General features: G+C 34.6%; 1 protein-coding gene across 1 annotated transcript in view; it reads left to right on the forward strand.

Moving 5' to 3' along the window:
* LOC121376955 (arf-GAP with SH3 domain, ANK repeat and PH domain-containing protein 2-like) overlaps positions 1-21,104 on the forward strand; it is a 98,195-nt gene that overhangs the window by 32,836 nt on the left and 44,255 nt on the right. Inside the window, exons 4-13 of the mRNA XM_041504765.1 lie at positions 1,286-1,347; positions 3,778-3,902; positions 4,224-4,299; positions 6,503-6,556; positions 7,594-7,679; positions 8,357-8,516; positions 10,554-10,587; positions 18,470-18,651; positions 19,464-19,511; positions 20,717-20,768. Of these exons, the coding sequence (XP_041360699.1) occupies positions 1,286-1,347; positions 3,778-3,902; positions 4,224-4,299; positions 6,503-6,556; positions 7,594-7,679; positions 8,357-8,516; positions 10,554-10,587; positions 18,470-18,651; positions 19,464-19,511; positions 20,717-20,768 (879 nt within the window). The remainder of the gene's footprint in view (positions 1-1,285; positions 1,348-3,777; positions 3,903-4,223; positions 4,300-6,502; positions 6,557-7,593; positions 7,680-8,356; positions 8,517-10,553; positions 10,588-18,469; positions 18,652-19,463; positions 19,512-20,716; positions 20,769-21,104) is intronic.

Genomic DNA, 21,104 nt, shown 5'->3' on the forward strand with positions numbered 1-21,104 from the left:
CGGATCCCAGTTGAGGCATGGGATTTTTAATCCAGATACCGACTCCAAACCCTGAGTGAGTGCTCCGCAAGACTCAATGGGTAGGTGTAAACCACTTGCACCGACCAGTGATCCATAACTGGTTCAACAAAGGCCATGGTTTGTGCTATCCTGCCTGTGGGAAGTGCAAATAAAAGATCCCTTGCTGCCTGTTGTAAAAAGAGTAGCCTATGTGGCGACAGCGGGTTTCCTCTAAAAAAAACCAGTGTCAGAATGACCATATGTTTGACGTCCAATAGCCGATGATAAGATAAAAAATCAATGTGCTCTAGCGGCGTCGTTAAATAAAACAAACTACTTTTATAGTGTTAATGATTAGGCCACATTGAATTAAATTTTTTAATAATAAAAAAAAATGAATATACATGTGTATATATATATATATATATATATATATATATATATATATATATATATATACACATGTATATGAAGAGTTTCATCGCAAAACACGATAAACGCCATATTAAAAAACATTGTGCGAACACCACTCACACACTGTTTACACGTAGACAAACACGAGTTCAAATTCAGTTTTCAGCAAAACGCGATAAGATGGTCTGAGGATAGATTGCAGAGAAATGAGTGGTGTAGTGTTTATGGTTGTTTGGAATAAAATGTTTTTAGGATTGGGTGTGTATAGTGGTGTTTATCGTTTATTTTGCGATGAAACTCTTCATATATATATATATATATATATATATATATATATATATATATAAAAAATAATAATAGATAAAAAAGTAATGAATTAAGGTCCACTTCCACATAATTGAAAAAGACCCCCCCCCCCCCCCCCCCCCCCCTTTTTATTGTTAGCATGTATTTTCAAGTTGTGATCTACTATCATGACTTGTAACTACATTTTAAAGAACTAAGGCCAGTTGTAAAACATTCCTGAAAGGACATTTTGCTCTCAATAATCTCATCTCAAAGAATGTCTTCTTTTTGTGAAGTGCTTGCCTTGTCTCAAAAAAAATTAAAAATATGAAATAAAAATGAAAGTAAGAACCTCCTTCCCTCTTACATTGTTGGATAGAAAAAAAAGATGTTCACCAACTCTTCAATTGTGTGTGGCTTTATGATGACTTATTCATTGCATATATGACGACTCTTTATTTATGACATTTAATAATAATGACAATAAATTACATTTGTGCTTGTATAAAATTACAAAATTAATATTAATGGGTGTTTGGTTGTGTTGGCAATATTATTAATATTATTTTTTAATTTTTTATTTTAGGTGCTGCATTCATTAAATTCTCCCATGTAACAAAGGAATTGTCTTCCATGATGAAAAATCTAGTAAGTACCTGGACATGCATTCCTTCATTTCACATTTCTCGTTCCAGCCAGTGCACCACGACTGGTACATCAAAGGCCGTGGTATGTGCTATCCTGTCTATGGGATGGTGCATATAAAAGATCCCTTGCTGCTAATCGAAAAGAGTAGCCCATGAAGTGGCAACAGCGGGTTTCTTAATGTCTGTGTGATCCCTAACCATATGTCTGATGCCATACAACCGTAAATAAAATGTGTTGAGTGCATTATGAAATAAACATTTTCTTCATTCATTCATTTCAACTTATTTTCGTGCTTATATCGAATTAAGTTTCAAGCACACTGTCCTGGGCACACAGACCTCAGCTATCTGGGCTGTCTGTCCAGGACAGTGGGTTAGTTGTTAGTTGGTTAGTGAGAGAGAAGAGTGTAGTGGCCATGCTTACACCTATCCACTGAGACCATAAGAACTCGCTCTGGGTTTGGAGCCGGGACCGGGCCGCGAACCCTGTACGTACCAGCCTGTAGTTCGATGGCTTAACCACTGCGCCACTGAGGCAGGTCATGTACCTGCTCCATTATGCATGTATTTATATAGAGAACAACTAGTTATCCTGTGAAGGTAAGAATGGGAAATTCCGTGAAGCTATGCCGAGTGGAATTTCTCATTCAGCCTGAACAGGATAAAGCAGATATCCGACGTCAGTAACTAGTTATTATTTTTATCCTGCAGACCATAAAAATTAAGGGAAAACGCTATTATTTCTGTTATTTCAGTCACATTTTATGATGACCTAGAGGTCAAATGAGCAATTTTATGATGTAGCTATGCATATGATGTCATATGAGTGATGTCAAAAGTTATAATCTGCTAGTATAAGTTTATGACTTTGCTTTAATCGGTCATCACCGGCCTCGGTGGCGTCGTGGCAGGCAATCGGTCTACAGGCTGGTAGGTACTGGGTTTGGATCCCAGTCGAGGCATGGAATTTTTAATCCAGATACTGACTCCAAATCCTGAGTGAGTGCTCCGCAAGGCTCAATGGGTAGGTGTAAAACCACTTGCACCGACCAGTGATCCATAACTGGTTCCACAAAGGCCATGGTTTGTGCTATCCTGCCTGTGGGAAGCGCAAATAAAAGATCCCTTGCTGCCTGTCGTAAAGAAGAGTAGCCTATGTGGCGACAGCGGGTTTCCTCTAAAAACAGTGTCAGAATGACCATATGTTTGACGTCCAATAGCCGATGATAAGATTAAAAATCAATGTGCTCTAGTGGCGTCGTTAAATAAAACAAACTTTACTTTTACTTTAATCGGTCATCATAATCTGTCAATAGAAACAGTGGTTGCAGGATAAATAATTTTAATACTTTCATATCCAGGGATGTGAGAGCTACGCGGAGACGTGGAAATGCGCTTTTTCATTTCGTCTAAAAACCCCCCAAAACATGATGTTCAATACTGTTGACCAAACAAGGTTCATTTGCATGTTTTCACTATTTCAAGTTTATGATGTATGCCTTATGTTATAAGTTATAACCAGTTTAGATTTGTTAGCATTGAATGCAATTTTTGTCAGTTCCATGGGTTCCATGGGTTGCAAACAGTTTTCCTGCCTGCCTGCCTGCCTGCCTGCCTGTCTCACCTACATATATAGTTTTCCAGATTTCTTTGTCAGAATGCCTCAAGATATTGAGCTAAAATTTTGTGTATTGTCTTATCAAGTACAGTTACAGATCAAGTTTGCTTTTCATGACAATTTACTTGTTTTTTTGACAGAGTTTTGGCCCTTGTACACAGGAGGTACAAGGAAGGAAATGTTTTATTTAACAATTAAGCACTCAACACATTTTATTTACGGTTATATGGGGTCAGACACTTGGTTACGGACCAAACAGAGATTGAGAGAAGAAATCCGCTGTCGCCACTTCATGAGCTACTCTTTTCAATTAGCAGCAAGGGATCTTTTATATGCACCTTCGCACAGACAGGATAGTACATACCACCGCCTTTGTTACACAGTTGTGGAGCACTGGCTGGAACGAGAAATAGCCCAATGGGTCCACCGACGGGGATCGATCCTAGGCCGACTGCGCATCAAGCAAACACTTTACCACTGGGCTACGTCCCGCCCACCAGGAGGTACAAGACGTTTTTGTGTCTGGCTGGGAGTTGTGCATGCATTACTTGAGCTGTATTCTTGTTTTCCAATGCAATTATTGACACATTGGGTCACGGCATTGAGATGTCACTAGTTTTTTTCTTTTCCTCTCAATATCTGTCTGGTCCTTAATCATACGTCCGATGCCATATACATGTAACTGTAAATAAAATGTGTTGAGTGCGTCGTTAAATAAAACATTTCTTTCTTTCTTTTTACACATGTACATGTACGTGGTTTAATACAGATTGTGATTGTTTTATCAACGTCAATATGTTTTGCCATTTACAGATGTCCAACCTGAGCAACATGATACTGTTTCCACTGGACTCCTTCCTTAAAGGAGATCTCAAAGGAGTCAAAGGAGACCTGAAGAAGCCCTTTGATAAGTGTTGGAAGGAGTATGAAAACAAGGCGTTAGTATCAACCACACCTCCTCCTACACACACACCTCGCGCCTTGCAGTTAAATTTTTGATACATTTTGGTTGAAATTACATGTAATTTCTCGACTAGCTCCATTTCAGGAGTGATCTACAACTTGCCTTGTTTTTGCTCTTGATGGATACTAAAAATATAATGCCAAATTTACAAAACCATTTTTTGTCGTACTTACACATACACTGTACCTTAAAGTTTGTAACTACAGATATTTACAATGCTTTAATACCTGTGTTTAAAAAACCCACACAAACTTCGTAAATTCGGCCCATAGAGTTTTTTTTTTTTTGATTGCAGAACTAAGATCGAGAAAGAGAAGAAACAACAGGCCAAGGAAGCTGGAATGGTTCGTACAGAGGTTACTGGAGCTGAGGTAAAACATACTTTAAATCGTTAACCTTCTCATGACTGCAGGCGAGTTATCTCACCTGACGTCACACCAGTTGACATACAGAGGTTACTGGAGCTGAGGTAATACATACTTTAGATCATTAACCTTATGACTACTGCAGGCGAGATATCTCACCCGACATCACGCCAGTCAACATACTGTACACTGTATACAGGGCATTCCCCAATTCATCCGCAAGGCTCAATGGGTAGGTGTAAACCACTTGCACCGATCAGTGATCCATAACTGGTTCAACAAAGGCCATGGTTTGTGCTATCCTGCCTGTGGGAAGTGCAAATAAAAGATCCCTTGCTGCTAATCAGAAGAGTAGCCCATGTAGTGGCGACAGCGGGTTTCCTCTAAAAATCTGTGTGGTCCTTAACCATATGTCTGATGCCATATAACCGTAAAATAATGTGTTGAGTGCATCGTTAAATAAAACATTTCTTTCTTTTTCCCCAATTCATATTTCTCGCTGTTTTGCACACAGCACTCATCGGAAGCAATTTATTAACAGGAAACAAAAGACAACTCAGCTTCCTGTGTCTTTAAAATTAGATTTTTCACTGTAAAATGCCTTGAAAGTTAGGTTTTTGGCAAGTACTTTTGCTTGACAACAATGGTGGCACGTCGCGGTCATTTCCAGGGATCGATAGCTGATTGTGACAGCTAATTTGATAATAAATTTGATCATTTTACCAACAACGAAAATCACCAAATATTGGGATATGAATCGTAGCTCGTTTTTTTTTTTTAATTCTGGTCAAAAAGCCACTGTTATTGGGAATAATGGACATAAATACTGGACAGCTGGCCACAAATGCCCGTAAATAAACACAATATTTTCTATTTTTTGCCTAATTTCAATCCACAATAACTCATCTAAAATAACATAAAAATTAGAAAAATACCTGAAAATAATACTTACCGTTTCAAATATGAACTTTATTTTATGTATTTATAAAACATTAAAGTGAATATATGTGAGTAAAAATTATAAACTTGTACCCACTCGACGTGGTTTTTGTGAAAAATGTATCCAGTAGTCTAAAGGTTAATAAGTGACAAAAAGGTGGATCTAAAAACGTGAGGAAGGAAAGAGAGCACAGAAAAACAAGGGAAAAGACGAACATGTTTGTGGGCATGCTGATTGCTTAAAATGTTGCTATGGGAGCCTCTTTTTATATATAACCTTACGGATGAAAATTGCCCCTAGACACTTTCTTTTTTCATCATTGATTTTATTTTCTCTCTCCAGTTTTCATTATAATGTTAAACTTGGTCTAATGTTCTGTTTTTGTCTTTTTTCCTTTTTTGTTAGAAGTGTAGTGATATATCGACAGTATCTTGATGATTATCTGTCTTATGGGTAACCATATGCTAAAAATCGATGGTATGCCAGAAAATGTTTTTGGTTTTTTCAAACAGAATTGTTGCCAAAATCGTAGAATCCTAAAGCCTTCGATTTTAATATTTATTATACCTGAATGTGCTCATCCTGTACATTAAGGTCGATGACAGTCACTTTTCGCACCCTTGTTTTGGCTTCATACACAATAACTATAGCATATCTTACCGTAATTTCACTTGAAATCCATATTTCATAAAAGGTACAATTTCTTAATCACAGGATTGTCTTCAAAGACTCGGGTGCATTAGTAATGTTCAAACAAAAAAATTTCAATAGCAATATTGCCTTGGAAATTTTGCAGCATTCTTAAAACGGAAATGTCATGTACCCAGTTTATGGTTATTGTAAGGAGATGTAAAATGATGTCATTGAAATACTGACGTCATTCAAATTTCAAATTAGCTATAATATTATTACAATGCTTCGGCCACATTAAAATAAAAACTGCTCTATAAACATTGACCCCTGTCAAATGTCTACAAGCAGACAATGCTGTTTACAGGTCTGTATTTTTTTAGTTTTCATAATTCTACACAAAATATTAATTTTAAGTTTTAAAAGATGAAAAAAATAAAACGTACCTTTTGTCAAATATATCATATAATTTTTTTTACGGTTGGATGTTTTATTTATTGTGTACGTAGCCAAAACAAGGGTCTGAAAAGTGATTGTCGTCGACCGTAGTTAATTGCGGAAAGTGAAAGTGAAAGTGAACTTACTATATGGTATTTTACAGGTATCTTTATAATTTTTTTTTTTCTTTCTGTTTTACAGATTGCTGATGAAATGGAAAAGGAAAGAAAAATGTTTCAGCTCCAGATGTGTGAAGTAAGAAAGTGTAACAAGTCCTTGCAGTTCTAGCTAAGGACTACATTATTATACTCTTATGTCTGTCATCTTTTGAAATATGTTAATAAGGCATTCATTTCATACTCAAAGGGCGGGACGTAGCCCAGTGGTTCAGCGCTCGCTCGATGCCCGGTCGGTGTGGGATCGGTGGGCTATTTCTCATTCCAGCCAGTGCACCATAACTGGTATATCAAAGGCCATGGTATGTACTACCCTGTCTGTGGGATGGTGCATATAAAAGATCCCTTGCTGCTAAACGAAAAGAATAGCCCATGAAGTGGTGACTAAAGGTTTCCTCTCTCAATATCTGTGTGGTCCTTGATCATATGTCTGATGCCATGTAACCATACACAAAATGTGTTGAATGTGTCATTAAATAAAACTTTTCTTTCTTTCTTTTTTCTTTCAATTCATACTCAAAGTATTTTTTCACTATATAAATAAATCAATCAATCAACAAACAAGGGGCCATCCGTAAAGTATGTATGCACAAAATCTGGGATTTTTTCCTGCTATGAACACCTTTTGTATGTTTCATCATTGTCCCCTCCCAGCCACGTAAAACATATATTGGATACAATTAAGAGTTTCGTACCCAAGGCCCGAACCCTACTCTCATCCCTGCTCCGTGTATTCTCTTTGGATGGACACCAAACAAACATTTGGGTATTTTATTACTTTAAAAACAAACAAATAAATTAGTACAGATTAAAGTACCGTTTTTAGTTCACAGTATTAAAATGTAAGAGCTACATGTAATGATTAATTCACAGATTTTTTAATATAATATCGTTAAGCATTCATTCATTCTTTTTTTAATATAATATCGTTAAGCATTCATTCATTCTTTTTTTAATATAATATCGTTAAGCATTCATTCATTCTTTTTTTAATATAATATGAATAGAAACACTTTAAAATGATTTATTTTTAAGTTTTTTTTTTTTTTTTTTTTTTTTACAAGACTTGGTGTGTGCTTTGATAAAAAGAAATAAACAATATATATTTTTTTCCAGTATCTCATAAAGGTGAATGAAATTCGAACAAAGAAAGGTGTGGACCTCTTGCAGAGTCTTGTTGAGTATTATCAAGCTCAAAACAAGTGAGTATAGGTTGAGTAGTATCAAGCTCAAAACAAGTGAGTATAGGTTGAGTATTATCAAGCTCAAAACAAGCGAGTATAGGTTGAGTATTATCAAGCTCAAAACAATGAGTATAGGTTGAGTATTATCAAGCTCAAAACAAGCGAGTGTAGGTTGAGTATTATCAAGCTCAAAACAAGTGAGTATAGGTTGGAGCTTATTGTTATTGATCACACTAACTATTGTGTGCAATGGCCGACTAGTTCTGGAATTTGTGCAAAATTGCCATATTCTTTTTTGCAAAACTTATCATATGGTTTCCACTGGTATATCAAAGACCATGGTATGTGCTGTCCTGTCTGGGATGGTGCATATAAAAGATCCCTTGCTACTAATGGAAAAATGGAGCGGGTTTCCTCTCTAAGACTATTATGTCGAAATTACCAAATGTTTGACATCCAGTAGCCGATGATAAATAAATGAATGTGCTCTAGTGGTGTTGTTAAACAAAATAAACGTTATAAATATTAATTTGTTTATTCAGAAATCTGTTTTGTCAAATCCTTTAGGTTTCTAGTAGTGGTGGGGTATACATTTGCTTAGGTTGCATTATTACAACACAGAAGAGGAACAAATCAAGTATTACTTTGCAACAATGTTGAATATTAATTTTGTTTCGCTAAAATTGTTATTTCAGTTTCTTCCAAGAAGGCATGAAGACAATCAACCATTTTCACGGCTTCATAGAACAGCTTGTCAAACAGCTGCACCAGATTAAACAGAGACAGGAGAACGACAAAAAACAGCTGCTAGAGTTGAGGGAGACACTCAAGGGCTGTGTAACCCAGTACAAAGAGGTGAAACATATTTTATTTTAAAAGTTATAAATTTAGACATCCTATTATATTTAAAACAGCAAGAGAAATACTCAGCCAAAGGATTTTGGAAGTTATCTTAGCGCTACAAAATCGTAAAATCATCGTAGGCTATAACATCACTACAGCACACGCCACAGTGACATACGTACAATCATCGTAGGCTATAACATCACTACAGCACACGCCACAGTGACATACGTACAATCATCGTAGGCTATAACATCACTACAGCACACGCCACAGTGACATACGTAATATCATCGTAGGCTATAACATCACTACAGCACACGCCACAGTGACATACGTACAATCATCGTAGGCTATAACATCACTACAGCACACGCCACAGTGACATACGTAATATCATCGTAGGCTATAACATCACTACAGCACACGCCACAGTGACATACGTACAATCATCGTAGGCTATAACATCACTACAGCACACGCCACAGTGACATACGTACAATCATCGTAGGCTATAACATCACTACAGCACACGCCACAGTGACATACGTACAATCATCGTAGGCTATAACATCACTACAGCACACGCCACAGTGACATACGTAAAATCATCGTAGGCTATAACATCACTACAGCACACGCCACAGTGACATACGTAAAATCATCGTAGGCTGTAACATCACTACAGCACACGCCACAGTGACATACGTACAATCATCGTAGGCTGTAACATCACTACAGCACACGCCACAGTGACATACGTAATATCATCGTAGGCTATAACATCACTACAGCACACGCCACAGTGACATACGTAATAGCTTACGATGGTTTTACGATTTCGTAATGCTAAGATGGCTTTGAAAATATGAGCCCAGAATATTACTACATACAGTAGAATCTCGTTGGGTCGAACTTGGAAGGGGCGAATACACCGCAACGCTTGAACCTAAAATGAAGCCCCGAGATTCACATACACGATGTTGACCGAATGGTTGGGTCGAACTCGGAAGGGTCGAATACACAGCAACGTTCGCACGTAAAATGAAGTACAGAGTTATTTACACAATGTTGACCGAATGGTTGGGTGGAATTCGGAAGGGTCAAATACACCGCGACGTTCGCACCTAAAATGAAGTACAGAGTTATTTACACGATGTTGACCGAATGGTTAGGTCGAACTACCCGATGAGTCGAACACTTTCTCGAGCCAACGGTATTCAACTGTATATGTTAAGAAATGTGATTTCAGACACTGTTATAAAATGTGGGATGTAGACAAAGTAAAGAGACTGTCGTGAGTTGGCTGTCATTGTGAAGATATTTCGGATTGACAAAAAAAGCCTTTCTAACAACTAAAATTATATGTTAAGTACTTTTTCATCTTTAGGATATCAATATCTGTATATTTAGTGTGTTTCTGATCATTCTGTTTGTTTGTAGATGATCAAACTTCATTTAACTTCCTAATATAGATTCTTTCATATGTATGAAATTATTAAGAGATAAAATCCAGTTTGAGTTACTACGAATATTTGGATGACTAGAAACTCATTGAAGATACATACAGTGATATTTTAAACATGAAAATATACTTATTAATTAATTTTAGTTGTTAAAGGGGCTCACAAACATGTTACAGTGAAAACAAACACACAGCAATCTCTTTAATTTTGATAGTATAGTATTATAATTTTAATGTTAATTACAGAATTTATTTTATTTAATTTATTTTATAAATATTATTAAAAAAAAAAAAAAAAAATTTCAAATAAATGTAATACATTTCTTGATATTTTTTATGAATTTAATAACTTCTCAGTAATTATTATTATTATCATATCCAATTTGTTAATTTTTAATGCAGTATATTTCTTAAGATTTTACCATTCATGAGATCTTTTGTGTACAAGTGTTCACACATGTGTACTTGTGTGTGTATGTTTATGTCAGTTTTCATGTTAACAAACTTATATATATATATATTGATCAGCTGTTTCATTTATTTAACTAAATCCTTCTGTTTTCTTTATCCCCCGGTTTTCAAAGCATGCTCACCATCGGTTGTCAGGAGGCTGGGTACATACATTCCGTTTTTGTTGCATGACTCGTCGTATTTAGCGTGCTTGAGTCCATGTCATACCCTTGTCTTGTTCTCTTGGACATTTGTCATCCTCGTTGTTTGTTCGTTGTGTAATTCACAGATGAGACCAATCTAAAAGCTGCAATGTCACCTGCCCATGCTATAGCAACAAATGAAACACACACACGCAGCAGTTTGAATAAACTCCCAGTGTCACCTCCCAGTCATATAGCATTGTTTGTTAAAGCAGACACAAGCACAAAAACTAGTGACCCATTCGTCAAGAAAAATTTAAAATTGATCAGTTTGGCTCTACTGATGTAATGATTGATTATAAAGGAAGGAAGGAAATGTTTTATTTAACAACGCACTCAACACATTTCATTTACGGTTACATGGCGTCAGACATATGGTTATGGACCACACAGATATTGAGAGAGGAAACCCGCTGTCGCCACTTCATGGGCTACTCTTTTTCGATTAGCAGCAAGGGATCTTTTATATGCACCATCCCACAGACAGGGTAGTACATACTACGGCCTTTGATATGCCAGTCGTGGTGCACTGGCTGGAAAGAGAAATAGCCCACTGACGGGGATCGATCCCAGACCGACTGCGCACTGGGATACGTCCTGCGCCCATCGATTATAAAAGGCCATAATCAGTTGTGTGGGAAAATATTAACTAATGATTGTTCCTCTAGTTTAGGTGATGAAATTTATGTAAATATAATGGGTTTTTGTTTTGTTTTTTATGTGTACATAAAGAAAAAAAGTTAGTATTATTAAATAGTTTTTTAAAAGTAATATTAACTATTTGTAGGGTGAACATGACAATAGGTGCATGGCCTTTCAGTTTAAGTCTTTCTTATGTTCCAATTATAAACGATGATAGGTGATGAAATTCCAATCGACTCCTTACTTACTCTAATGAAGACTGTTTTGAATGACTCTCAGTCTCACCTTTCTATCATGTCCATGTAGCACTGTTTAGTAAAGCAAAATAAACTCCCAGAATTACAGTTTAAATAAAATCTCCAAAATTACAGTTTAAATAAACTCTCCAGAATTACAGTTTAAATAAACTCCCAGAATTACAGTTTAAATAAACTCTTCAGAATTACAGTTTAAATAAACTCTTCAGAATTACAGTTTAAATAAACTCCAGAATTACAGTTTAAATAAAAACTCCAGAATTACAGTTCAAATAAACTCTCCAGAATTACAGTTCAAATAAACTCCCAGAATTACAGTTTAAATAAACTCCCAGAATTACAGTTTAAATAAAATCTCCAGAATTACAGTTTAAATAAACTCCCAGAATTACAGTTTAAATAAATTCCCAATCTCATCTCACTATCATATACATGTGTACATGTACAGGTAGCATTGTTAAAAGCAAAAGACAAACTGCAGTTGTAATAAACTCCCTATCTCACCTTCCGGGCTATAGCATTGCTTAATAAAGCAAAATGCAAACAGAATTACAGCTTTAATAAACTCCCAATCTCACCTCACAATCACATAGCATTGTTTTATCAACGCAGAGCACAAAAACGACTTGCAGTCATCAGATATTGCGAACTGTTTTGAATCAGCATACAATTTTTATCACCATATTTTACATGTAGTTCATTGTATAACTATTGGGGGATGGGGATTGTGATTCGTATGATAAGATGTTAGTAATGACTTTTGGTAACTGTTTGTAGTAGAAAACAACATGTTGTGACCACCACACTTTCGTCACAACTTGTTATGTAACAGTCAAAGTCATTACTAATATCACACGTTAGTTTTCATGACATTATTGACTGGGCATTGTTATGACAGCATGGTAAATAATAATGTAATCATAAAACACACCTGCCCGATATATCGGTATGTACTTCAAATACACATGTTTATATTTCTTTAGAAGATATGTATTACACTTGTACATATAAGTGTACAGATTAAAATTAAATGATTTTTTACTTTTCACAACTTCAAGATGCATATGTATTAAAGTCATATTCTTGCAGAAAAGATGTGATAAGTTCTGTATTGCATGGGGGAAAAAAATCAGAGAAATAAATTGTTGGTAAACTGTCTTTTTAATCATTAAACTGGGTCATGATTTATATTAGAATGTGAAGTCTATTACATGTATGTGTATTGGATAGAGTGGTTAATTAGAATGTTTATGAACTTGGTTGTTAAACACAGTCTGTGCAAGTGAAATGATAAAATGCATCATTCTTGCAGGACATTCCACAGGTAGTTATGTTATATTTACAAAATTAGTTAACAGCCAGTAGATATTTTGGTAATTTTTCTTTTTAATATGGTTACAAAAATACAGCTTCTTTTGAAACGGTAAATCAGGGGAAATAAATTGTTGATAAACTTCGTTTTTTAAATCATTAAACTGGATCATGATTAATATTAGAATGTGAAGTCTATTATGTGTATTGGATAGAGTGGTCAGTAAGAATGTTTATGGAATTACTTGTTAAACAGTCTGTGCAAGTGAAATGATAAAATGCATCATTCTTGCAGGACATGCCACAGGTAGTTATGTTGTATTTTCAAAATAAATTAACAGCCAGTAGATATATTGGGCATTTTTTTTTTAATATACATGTAGTTACAAAAATACAGCTTCTTTTCGAACTGTAAGGTGTATTTGTGCATTTTTTTACCGACCTCGGTGGCGTCGTGGTTAGGCCATTGGTGTACAGGCTGGTAGGTACTGGGTTCAGATCCCAGTCGAGGCATGGGATTTTTAATCCAGATACCGACTCCAAACCCTGAGTGAGTGCTCCGCAAGGCTCAATGGGTAGGTGTAAACCACTTGCACCGACCAGTGATCCATAACTGGTTCAACAAAGGCCATGGTTTGTGCTATCCTGCCTGTTGGAAGTGCAGATAAAAAATCCCTTGCTGCCTGTTGTACAAGAGTAGCCTATGTGGTGACAGCGGGTTTCCTCTAAAAAACCCAGTGTCAGAATGACTATATGTTTGACGTCCAATAGCCAATAATAAGATAAAAAATCAATGTGCTCCAGTGGCGTCATTAAATAAAACAAAGTTTACTATTTTTTTGTGCATTTTTCTTTGAATATATACTCTTAAAAAAAAGTATGGGAACCTGAAATATTAATGTTAATATCAACTATTAGACCGAACATATGTTTTGACCACGTTCAGGTCTGTTTATCAACACACCGAAACAAATTCCATAGTTTGCACATGCATCACACAGTTGCCCCGTACATGTGGGGTGTCATTCTCGATTTTGACAATTTCCAGGCAGGTCCATTAATCACTGTGGAACATTATTTCTGTCAATCTTTTTCATTCTGTTGATCATTTACTGATAAAAAAAACCCTGTCGACTTTCAAATTTGACTTCTGACCCCAATCGTCCTTCAAGATCTTTGGCGGTCATAAAACCTACTGTAATACTGAACTACCGGTTGTAATGTTTGCCCAGTTAATTCATTATTATCATATAACCATTCCCTACAACTAATATACCTTACAATTTTGGCAATTGTAAATTCTTATTAGAGTTACCCTACTTTTTGTGAAGATAATATATACATGTACATGTAGTTACAAAAATACAGCTTCTTTTGGAACCATACGGTGTTGATGTTGTGACATGTTCTTAAAATTAATGATTTAAACAACAATTTGGAGCGAACAAAATGACAAGTATCAATAAGATTCAGTGTGTAACAAATCCTAACTGAATAAAGTTTGGTTTGTTTTGTTTAATGACCCCACTAGAGCACATTGATTAATTAATCATCACCTATTGGGTGTCAAACATTTGGTAATTCTGACTCGTAGTCATCAGAGGAAACCCTCTACATTTTTTCTAATGCAGCAAGGGATCTTTTATATCAGTCTAATTAAAATTAGCTCCACTATTACATATGGATCTAAGAGCAGCCCGTTGGAGCTCATGTCCAGTTGACCTTTCATTCTACCAATCAAAACCTTACTTGCAAAATCATGTCAGTGATTTGAATTTTTTTTAAAAACCATTTGGGTTTATGCCGAGGGTATATGAAATGATTCGGGTGAATTTACGAAGTATGCCGGAAACTAATTGCAATATAAAATTTAATATAAAATTTGTTTCAAGACGAAAAAAACTAAACGTGATGGTATAGCCATAAAATCTGTTTATTCTAGTATACAATCCAGAGTTTATTACTGCACTTTTCCCCCCTGTTTTTTCAATGTTGAAATAGACCAACAAGTTCGCCTATTGCATAAATAGTCTTGACCGATATTTTTAGAATTTGTATGCCCCGAATAACGTTATAAAAGGCGAAGTGTAATTGGTCGATATTTAAATTGTTATTTATAGATGAAATGTCACCTGGACATGGGAGTCCACGCAATGCTGTTAGATCTACTTGCGAGACCAGTAGAGCTAATTTTAATTAGATTGCTTTTATATACATTTTCCCACAGACAGGAAAACACATACCACGGCCTTTGACCAATTGTAGTGCACTGGTTGGAATGAGAGAAAAAACCCAATCAGTTGAATGAATCCACTGAGGTGGTTCAATCAAATCCTAACTGAATGTGCATTTTGATAGTTTTTATAAATGCATGAAAATCAGGGGTCACATTTGACTAAAACACTGTTTAGAAGTCATTTCTGATCAAAAATTGCAAAAATAATATAATAAATGATATGATAACTGATAATATGATAAGACTAAACAGAATTAACAAAAAGTCTACTGGCCCTTAGTTAATTTTGTTGAGTATATAGCTTTGGTTTTCTTTTTCTTTAAGTGCTTGATTTGAAATCTTACGATGCTTGATACAGTTTCTCTATTGTCTTTTTGCATAATTTCTGTTTGTATACATATATACATATACATGTAGCATATTTTTATGTTGGGGAGCTGATCAGCAATTATGTAATGCATATTATGATGGGTTTCGTTTTAACACCCCCCCCCCCCCACACACACACACACACACCTTTTAACACTTTGTCACATATATCTTTTGTGAAATATAATGCTGAGGTGTGATTTTTCAACTTTTTATTCGATTTCAACCTCTTTTTAAATATAACATAAATTCCCCCAGAAAGAAAATGAGTTAAGTTTTAGGTTAGGGTTAAGAAAATCATCCAGTAATGATAATAATAATTAGTTTTGTCAAAAAGTTAACTTAAACAAATAAAATCTACAAAAAGTTTTTGGGTATGGCACCATACCTGTTTTACCCTCTGGCAGAAACCCTGATAATGCATTTCATATACTCTAGATCCCCCCACTCCCACCATTCCATGTATGAGCTTCACATAATTGTTGAATGGTTCCCAACACTGACAGTAATAAATAATATATTGGAAATAACAGTAAGTAAAGGTTAATTTTTAACTCTCAGTATATTATATACTTGTATACATACACACATACAGTGTGACCAGCTTCAATAGGTACCTCGTTAAATTATATTCTAAGATCATCACGGTCACGTGATGGTGTTGTTAAAAGAAAATGGAATGTTTCCAGACTAAGCAACTAAAAATCTTTAAAATAAACAATCTGACTGCTGAACAAAGATATTAATGTGTGTTAAAGTGCTACAGCAGGGCTCGAACTTAAGGACGACACTGTCTGCAATTGCCGTCTTTGAGATATAAATTGCCATTGGTAAAGCTCTACAATAATGGAAAAATGTATACACCTGGTGTACGGTATATTATCTGCCAATATTTAACATTTGCACGTTTGAAATGTGTGTACATAAAGCAGAATAACCTTTCAGTCATGTTTATTTGCTGCAGTTGTTATGTTTAAAAAAAATTGCCACAGGCAGGCTCAAAATTGCCATAAGTGGGCTGTTAAACCCATGACAATTCTTTTAAAAATTGATGTGGAAGACAAATTCTTACGTTCAAGCCCTACTACAATCTGCATTAAATATTTATAGCTTGTATTTTTAACTAAATTATTAACAAGTTAATTAGCCTGTTTCTTTATGATGGCTTGATATAATATCTATATAGAGGTGATGATGGCAATTTGGTACATTGTAGTTATAATGATGATGATGACGATGATGATGATGATATCATTCATGTGACATTTTTATTCTTGTATCAGCTAATATAAAGATTTATGATAGCAATATCATGGTTATGATGATACATGTAACACTGATGATATAACTTCGTTTTATTCTTACATGCACATGCATATGTACATGTACCTCTAACCAGGGAATTTTTAGTTTTCAAAATTGTGATTAGCAACATTTCTAGTCAACTGAAAATTCATTAGCAGTTATTATTTAATGTTTTAAAATTTTGTAGCGATCTTTGAAACTTCCACACAAAAAAAAAAGAATAAAAAAAAATAAAGACAGAAAGACAGAAAGAAAGAAAGACAGAAAGACAGAAAGAAAGAAAGACAGAAAGAAAGAAAGAAAGAAAGAAAGAAAAGAAATAAAAAGAAAAGGAATGAAAATGGACATATACATAAATATAATGACTTCGAAGGGTCTAAATAGAATGGAGGCTCAGACAGAATCCCTATTCTGAATGATTTAAAGGCATGGACACTCGGGTCTTTACACCTCTAATATTCACTGCAAATGTTGATGCCAGCAACAAAACAACACAAGCTTCATAATTGTCACTAAAACATGACAAGTACTGTGTTAGTTACACACAAACCGGCCTCGATGGCGCAGTGGTTAAGCCATCGGACTACAGGCTGGTAGGTATACAGGGTTCGCAGTCCGATACCGGCTCCAACCCAGAGCGAGTTCTTAAGGGCTCAATGGATAGGTGTAAGGCCACTGCACCCTCTTCTCTCTCACTAACCAACTAACAAAGTTCTAACCCACTGTCCTGGACAGACAGCCCAGATAGCTGAGGTGTGCCCAGGACAGCGTGCTTGAACCTTAATTGGATATAAGCACGAAAATAAGTTGAAATGAATGAGTTACACACATCTTAATTAACTTTAAAACATGCCTCTACTTACCGAGTTACTTAAATGCATTGTTTCTTCACTCGAATTACTGACTCTGATATTCCTAGACTAGTAAGTTGATATTAGATGTGTTTATTAAATAATAGACATGTAGAGCTTACATGAAAAATACGAGTAATTACATCCAGCCATGCCATTTTAAAGAATTAAAGCTTTGGTTTTTTTATGTCTGATTCCGAAATTGTTTATTGTAGTTTTTTTTTTTTTTTTTTTTTTTTTTTTTTTAAAAGTATCATTTTCAATATTTAATACATGTTTTCAAACCAGTTTTCAAGTTGCAGTATTAATATTATAATATTATTCTAGTAATATGGTATTAATCTATTCAAGTTTTAAAGTGATACATCTTTTTATATATTATAATTATATTAAATATATTATAATATTATAATTATAGTAATATAATATCATGTTTATCCAAGTTGTAAAGTGATGAATGAAATTTTTTAGAAAGTGCATGAGATGTAACATACAATGTACATGTACACATATAATTATATTGGTTTAAGCAGAAATTAAGATATCTTAGCAAATTTACTTTAAAGTTTCATTTACTAAGACCAACTACATATTCACCATTAGTTTGAATATCAATGTTAAATTTTCTACTTTATCTCAGAATTTAATACAGAGTACCTGTTATTATAATTTTTTAATTTATTTTTTGTTTGTTTTAAAAATTAAATATTCCTATTATCTGTTGTTTCTTCTACAACCATTTGCTAATACAGCAAAATGCTTAAAGGTTAGAGATCAGCATAAGTATTAAAAAAAAATAATAATAAAAAAAAAAAAATAATAATAATAAAAAATAATAAAAAAAAATAAAACATTTTCTTTCAATTTTCTCTCTACAGCCCACTACGAACTCGAGCTCAGTTCCTCGGTATAACCTCCATCAGCTGCAGGGGAATAAGGCTCACGGCAGCGAGAAGGTCGGCTACCTGTTGAAGAAAAGCGAGAGTAAACTACGGCGCAACTGGCAACGTCGACGCTGCATAATAAAAGACAGTTTACTCTATATCAGCCACCATGATGTAAGGAAAATATTTTCGGTAGACCCATTCTGTGACTGGGTGGGTTTTTTCCTGTCCCAACCAGTGCCCTGTGACTGGTATACATGTGTATCAAAGACATGGTATGTGCTGTCCTGTCTGTGGGGAAAAGTATATGAAAGATCTCTTGCGTCTAATGGAAAAATGTAGTGGGTTTCCACTCAGTCCTCAGAATTACCAAATAGCTGGTGGGGCGAGACGTAGCCCATTGGTAAAGCGCTCTCTTGATGCGTGGTCGGCATGACAGCAAAAAACCAATCACCTTGTCGGTACTAAATATGACATCATCACGATTTGGTAAAGCACACCCCATGACGTCACATAGTTTAAAGCGTTTGCATTTACGTCTTTCTGGTTTCAGTGTTAAACTTGTAATAAAATGGTAGTTTAATGCAATTCATTATAGTTTTTTTATTTTTACAGAATATATAGAACTTTGGGTTTGGAAAATTATCTTTGAACCGTGAATAAAATACAAAGTTAAGGCAATACCCAGAACAGTAAAGTAGTTTAAGTCATTTCTATATACTTGGACGTGTAGCCGATGTAGCCTATATGAAATATAAAGGCTTTTAAAAAAAACCCACTCTAAATAGCTGGGGTAATAAATTATAATAGCATAACAAACTTGGTACCAGTTATTATCAAATTTATGTCCCTTATGAAATAATTTTCACTTGTCACTCCCTAAAGCTCGTGATAAGTGAACATTATTTCACTCGGGATATAAATTTGATAATAACTGGTAACTCGTTTATTATCCTCTATATATTCTTCATTGTCCTCTATTACAGGAAACGAAAGACCCAGTGAAGCTGAATCTACTGACGTGTCAAGTTAAGGTAAACAGTTAGCTAATTAGATAGAAATAAGCAGAATTGTTCACTAGTCCACTGAACAAAAATACATCTAGAAATCTACTATTTTCACTTGTCCAAATAAATAGTTTCTTTTATTCAAGTGCAAGGATGATGTTTTTGATTGCTCAAAATAAAACTGCATTGAACATTTTCACTTGCTCACTGGACAACCATTGACTGAGGTACATTTTATTTGTTTGAGCAGATTTATACAGGACAACCGGACAAGTGCTTATATTGAGCGCTGATATTCAAAGTACAGTACCACTCCACGATATTTTAACGTCATTTCTGAATAATTATATAATAAAATCTACTAAAGATGTCAGCTTTGTATGTGCATTTACATGTATAATTTGCATTGTGATGAAAACAAGACGGACTGACTTAGCTGAATCTATATGGAAGTTTCTTCTGTAATCTAGTTAATATATTGTTTTTAATGTTTTCTTCCAACTTAAATAAAGAGGTGCTTAATAAAATTTGCACATACCTCAAAAAGTCCTTAATTAAATTAAGAAAGGACATAAAAAAAACATAGAAGTAAAAATACTATCAGTACTATCAGTGACAATTTGTTATAATTACAAACTTTCCGAATTTATACGATTTACTGTATTCTGATTGGCTGACGTCACTAAAAAAGCAAGCGTTATCCTTCCATAAACCTCATAAAAATACGTCATCACGGAAGACCAAGATCGATTGGAACTATTTTTAGCTGGATGGGCGAGAAGCCCAATGACCCAGTTCGGTGATCGTTTTAAAAATAGAACAAGGAAGTGACCTGTTTTCTCGATTAAAAAAATAAGGGAAACTGGATGAGATATTCATGTTATAAATAAAAAAAAATTACAATATATTTTTTATTTGTTTTTATTCTGTTAAAAAAACCCCAAAACATCCAATAGTATGTATACATGTTTTCCTACGCTTATTTAGAGAACATGCCTCACGGTAAGAACGAAAGAAATTATTTTTGAGTGTTTTAAGGTACACTTCTTGTACTGTTTGTAATTATAAGAATTGTTTCTCATTTTTTAGGAATTTATCGATGTATAAAAGTCACAAATGTAGTATAAATTCGCTAAGCTACGCTACGCGATTTTATACCATTTGTGACTTTTATACATCGATAAATTCCTAAAAAATGAGAAACAATTGATATTTAACATTTTTGTTTGCAGTTGGTTCCTGATGATATGGGCAAGAAGTGCTTTGATCTTGTTTCATCCTCCAGTAAGTTTGCTTTCAGTCCTTTTACGTACATTTGTGTATTTTAGATAACTTTGAGTTTCTGTTGCTTGAATACACAATTTTACAGGTGGATCTCATCTTTTGTATGGATCGATACTTCATAGATAACTTAAATTGAGAAGCACGAAAATTCATTTAAAAATGTTATTTGTTGTCGGAAGTTTTTATTTTTTTTATTACTGCTTTCAAATATACATTGTCATGTACAATCACACCAATATAGTATATTTTAACTTTTCTTTTCTTTTCTTTTTTTTACTTATTTTCATGCTTATATCCAATTAAGATTCAAGCATGCTGTCCTGGGCACACACCTCA

The sequence above is a fragment of the Gigantopelta aegis genome, chromosome 7 (genome assembly GCF_016097555.1).
Source record: "Gigantopelta aegis isolate Gae_Host chromosome 7, Gae_host_genome, whole genome shotgun sequence".
NCBI lineage: Eukaryota > Metazoa > Mollusca > Gastropoda > Neomphalida > Peltospiridae > Gigantopelta > Gigantopelta aegis.